The sequence below is a fragment of the Anolis carolinensis genome, chromosome 1 (genome assembly GCF_035594765.1).
Source record: "Anolis carolinensis isolate JA03-04 chromosome 1, rAnoCar3.1.pri, whole genome shotgun sequence".
Classification (NCBI taxonomy): Eukaryota; Metazoa; Chordata; class Lepidosauria; order Squamata; family Dactyloidae; genus Anolis; species Anolis carolinensis.
In genome coordinates, this window is record NC_085841.1 from 200,246,959 (window position 1) to 200,252,332 (window position 5,374).

General features: G+C 43.5%; 1 protein-coding gene across 1 annotated transcript; it reads right to left on the reverse strand.

Annotated features, from left to right (window-relative positions):
- Nucleotides 1-2,107: 2,107 nt before the first annotated feature.
- LOC100555978 (testis-specific serine/threonine-protein kinase 6) lies at nucleotides 2,108-3,585 on the reverse strand. Its single transcript, XM_003217413.4, has one exon. It carries the CDS (start codon nucleotides 3,447-3,449, stop codon nucleotides 2,565-2,567), a length of 885 nt encoding a protein of 294 aa, XP_003217461.1. The 5' UTR covers nucleotides 3,450-3,585; the 3' UTR covers nucleotides 2,108-2,564.
- Between the last annotated feature and the right edge of the window lie 1,789 nt (nucleotides 3,586-5,374).

A 5,374-nucleotide genomic window follows, 5' to 3' on the forward strand; every position in this document is an offset into this window, starting at 1 on the left:
AATTGTAATAAATGTATTCACTTGTTTGACACTTAGATTGATTTCACTGTCCAAAGCTTCATTGTAGAGCTGAAGATTTTTTCTATTCAACCCCTGCTTTCTAGCCATTGCCTCACAAAGTTCCCAAATCAGGACATTTCACCTGAGAATAAAAGAAAATGAAGGATATGTGAATGTCACGACAAGCCTAATTGGGGGAATGTCTTTGTTTTATATCTATCTGGCGCAGCAGGTTAAACCATTGAGCTGTTGAAGTTGCTGACCGGAAGGTTGGCGGTTTGAATCCAGGGAGCAGGGTGAGCATCTGCTGTTAGCCCCAGCTTCTGCCAACCTAGCAGTTTGAAAACATACAAATGTGAGTAGATCAATAGGTACCACTCCAACGGGAAGGGGGTGCTTCGTGCAGTCATGCCAGCCATCTTACCTTGGAGGTGTCTATGGTTCTTCGGCTTAGAAATGGAGATGACCACCAACACACAGACCCACATGACTAAACTTAATGTCAGGGGAAAACCTTTACCTTTACCTTTACTGAGGAAGGACATTGACTTTAGATCAGCTACATCCAAGAGTATTGAAGGAACTAGCTGAGGTTATTTCAGAACCACTGGCAATTATCTTCGAGAGTTCTTGGAGAACAGGAGAAGTCCCAGAAGATTGGAGGAGGGCAAATGTGGTCCCTATCTTCAAGAAGGGAAAAAAGAACGACCCAAACAATTACCGTCCGGTCAACCTCACATCGATACCAGGCAAGATCCTAGGAAAGATCATGAAGGAAGTGGTCTGCGAACATCTAGAAACAAATGCAGTCATTGCTAATAGCCAACACGGATTTACCAAAAACAAGTCATGCCAGACTAATCTGATCTCTTTTTTTGATAGAGTTACGAGTTGGGTCGATACAGGGAATGCTGTGGATGTAGCCTACCTGGATTTCAGTAAGGCCTTCGACAAAGTTCCCCACGACCTTCTGGCAAATAAACTAGTAAAATGTGGGCTAGACAAAACTACGGTTAGGTGGATCTGTAATTGGCTAAGCGAACGAACCCAAAGGGTGCTCACCAATGCGTCGTCTTCATCATGGAAAGAAGTGACAAGTGGAGTGCCGCAGGGCTCCGTCCTGGGCCCGGTTCTGTTCAACATCTTTATTAACGACTTAGACGAAGGGTTAGAAGGCACGATCATCAAGTTTGCAGACGACACCAAACTGGGAGGGATAGCTAACACTCCAGAAGACAGGAGCAGAATTCAAAACGATCTTGACAGACTAGAGAGATGGGCCGAAACTAACAAAATGAAGTTCAACAGGGATAAATGCAAGATACTTCACTTCGGCAGAAAAAATGGAATGCAAAGATACAGAATGGGGACTCCTGGATCGACAGCAGTCCATGGTGAAAAAGATCTTGGAGTCCTCGTGGACAACAAGTTAAATATGAGCCTACAATGTGATGCAGCTGCTAAAAAAAAGCCAACAGAATTCTGGCCTGCATAAATAGGGGAATAGCGTCTAGATCCAGGGAAGTCATGCTCCCCCTCTATTCTGCCTTGGTCAGACCACACCTGGAATACTGTGTCCAATTCTGGGCACCGCAGTTGAAGGGAGATGTTGACAAGCTGGAAAGCGTCCAGAGGAGGGTGACTAAAATGACCAAGGGTCTGGAGAATAAGTCCTATGAGGAGCGGCTTAAAGAACTAGGCATGTTTAGCCTGCAGAAGAGAAGGCTGAGAGGAGACATGATAGCCATGTACAAATATGTGAGGGGAAGTCATAGGGAGGAGGGAGCAAGCTTGTTTTCTGCTGCCCTGCAGACTAGGACACGGAACAATGGCTTCAAACTACAGGAAAGGAGATTCCACCTGAACACCAGGAAGAACTTCCTCACTGTGAGAGCTGTTTGACAGTGGAACTCTCTCCCCCGGACTGTGGTGGAGGCTCCTTCTTTGGAGGCTTTTAAATAGAGGTTGGATGGCCATCTGTCGGGGATACTTTGAATGCGATTTCCTGGTTCTTGGCAGGGGGTTGGACTGGATGGCCCATGAGGTCTCTTCCAACTCTACTATTCTATGATTCTATGATTCTATGACTTAGAAAAGACTAAAAGCATAGAGAGGAGCTTCCGGGTTTATTTGTGCATTAGACTTCAAGCAACGTTTATCACCGGCATGTCTCATTGCCTCACCTGCACGTTGGCAAGCGCTTGTGGGTTCTTCAAGGAAGTCCAAGTCATTGGGCAAGGTAAAGGGTTGTAGTTCTTTACTTTTGCCATAGGCTACCTTGCTTTCCATTTCTGTGTGGTTTGAGATGCAGCATGTTGTCCATATTCGATTGCCCGTGTCTTTCCTTCACAGTTAAGTAACTGATCCAATCTTTTGTCTCCAAATGTTTTTTTAATCCAGTCTCCTTCAGCTTCATGGTGTTGTTTTCCTGCAGTAGTGCACCCAATGATTCAGCTTCTGACTACCAGATAAAGGCCGTAGTCCTTCTGCCCGATCCCAGACTGCCCTGTAGCTCCGTCAATATTGCTCTCCCATCGGTTCATCCCCCACAACCTCTATCCAGGTCAAAACTCTAGCTGTTGACCCTTGAGCTGTCTGTAAGAGGTGTCTCTGTTTAGGTTCCCCCCTTTCAGCCAACTGTTTTTGGCCACCTGGCCCACTCCCGGCCGAGAGGCTGGACTGAACTGGAGTAGTTGGGTTATAAGGGATGTACATGGCTCAGGCAATTTAGGAAGACCCTCGGGATAGAAGACTCCCTTCTTTTGGCGACGGGGCATACTGTGGATGTGGCTGTCATCAAAAGGCATGCAACCAGTTACCATCACATACAGCACAACACCCAGGCTCCACACGTCATATTTCTTGGGGTCATAAGGAATGCCTAGCAGGACTTCAGGGGAGGCGTAGGCAGCAGATCCACAGTAAGTAGTGCTGAGGTCTGGATACCCACGGGACTCCCGGCCAAAGCCAAAGTCCGTCAGCTTTGCTCGGCGGCCATCTGCAGCGAGCAGCACGTTCTCACACTTAAGGTCCCGATGCACCAAATTCCGGTCATGCAAGTAACGGACAGCACTCACCACCTGAGCAAAGATGTCCCGAGCTTCTGGAGTACAGGGGAGTTTTCCGAGTTGTTGTACCATCTGTAGCAGGTCGGTGGACGCAGCTTCCATCACAATGTAAAGTTTCCCGTTGCAAACCTCAATGAACTCAAAAACGCGTACTATGTTTGGATGACGAATTGACCGTAAGATGGAGAGCTCTCTTGGGAGAAACTTGTGTACAAAGTCAGGGGGTGCCCGTCGCCGGTCTACCACTTTGATGGCTAGTGGGCCTTTGTACTTGGCTGAGGTGGCTACTCGCACCTTGGAATAGCTCCCCTCGCCAAGGGTTTGGCCCAGCTTGTAGCCAAGCTCACTTAGCCATCTGTCCCCTCCAGAACTCTTCGACATGGTGCACGATGCCTTGGAGAGTTCTGCTGGGCTTGACCGGGACTTAGATTTTAAAGCTAGGATTAAAGACACTAACCCATTGTGTGTGGTAGATGTTAACCTTCATCCTTTCCCATGTTCCCACTGAGAGCTTAGGGCAAGAGCATTATACAGTACCCAGGTATTGTGATGTACTAGAGGTGTCATGGGTCAATCTTGTTTGGGTTGCCAAGGCTGTTGTATTTACTTCCTACATGTAAACTACCCTTAGGGCACATATAAACATTCTAGGAATAACTTTCCTATGTTTACCAACAGTTTGTTTTTAATCTTAGGGATCAGGTTAGGGCAATGATGGGCAACCTTTTGTGCTTGGTGTGTCAAAATTCGCCAAAAAGGAATGAGAATAAAGGAAACCAACTGGAAACAAGTTAATTAATATCTCATGTTAAAGAATAAAAAAATATTGATATGATAAGAACTATTCATAAAAACAAAACTATGTACAAAAACAAAGGGGAAGAAAGAAGAAAGGGAGAAAAGAACAAGAATAGAACAGAAAAATCGAAAAGGAACAGACCTCTGGAAGATACCAGGAAGTCAAAACAACCAATCATTTTGCTATGTAACATTGTTTCTCTATCCTGATAATTTTAACCTTTGTTTATATCTCAATCTCTTCTTCGCCTATGCTCTCTCTCTCTCTCTCTCTCTCTCTTTCTATATATATAGTCTTCTATATACTGCAATTAAGTAACTATAACAATAACAAAATTTTAATTAATTTTTTCCAGAATATACACAATTTAGTGTAGGTAATATACATAGTAAAATAGATACTATAACTTGCAGTCTTAAATCTGTTCTACTTATGTTCCTTTTTTCATATGTATATATTAACCTTTCTTTTTCTCTTTTCTCTTTTCCTTTTTCTTCTTTATTACTATTATATTATTATTGTATTATAAAAGAAATCTTAATAAAAAGTATTTTTTTAAAAATTCGCCAAAAAACCTAGCATGACTTAGGTCAGGGGTCCCCAAACTAAGGCCCGGGGGCCGGATGCGGCCCTCCAAGGTCATTGACCTGGCCCCTGCCCTAAACCTTAGACTTAGGGTTGACCTAAGTCTACCTGGTCTTTGGAGGTCTTTTTGCTTACCTATGGTCCTATGAGACCATCTAGATGGCCTTTGAAGGTCCTTTTCCTTACCTATGGTTTTATGAGATTATCTAGATGGCCTTTGGGGGCCCCTTTCCTTACCTATGGTCTTATGATCATCTAGATGATCCCCAAACTAAGGCCCATGGGCTTCCAAGGTGATTGACCTGGCCTCTGTCCTAAACTTTAGACTTAGCGTTGACCTAAGTCTGAAATGACTTGAAGGCACACAACAACAACAATCTTAATTTTGGACTATTTCATCCTAGTCCGGCCCCCTAACAGTCTGAGGGACTGTGAATCGGCCCTCCACTTAAAAAGTTTGGGGACCCCTGACTTAGGTGGTGTGTCACTTAGGTGGTGTGTCACCATAATTTCACAATATATATAGTTTAAATAACAAAAATATATAATTGTAATATATAACTGTATTTAATAAATCAAAAACTATTTACTACCATTATTTCCATGTACAACAATCTATGGTACCTCTTGCAATTTCCACGCTGATTTCTCTCTATTGTAGTTTCAATGTAGTCATGAATAATGAATAATAATATAATAGTAATAATATAATAATATACTACAATAATAATAGAATAATAATAGAATGGTTTTGTGTGTGTGTGTGTGTGTGTGTGTGTGTGTGTGTAATGTGCATAATTCCCATGGAGTAAAAAAAACCACTGGACCAAATCACACCAAATTTGGCTACAAAATACATTAGTCATCCAATCAATCTGCATGCGGCAGCGTGTCAGCAAAAATGGCTAGGCGTGTCAGTGCT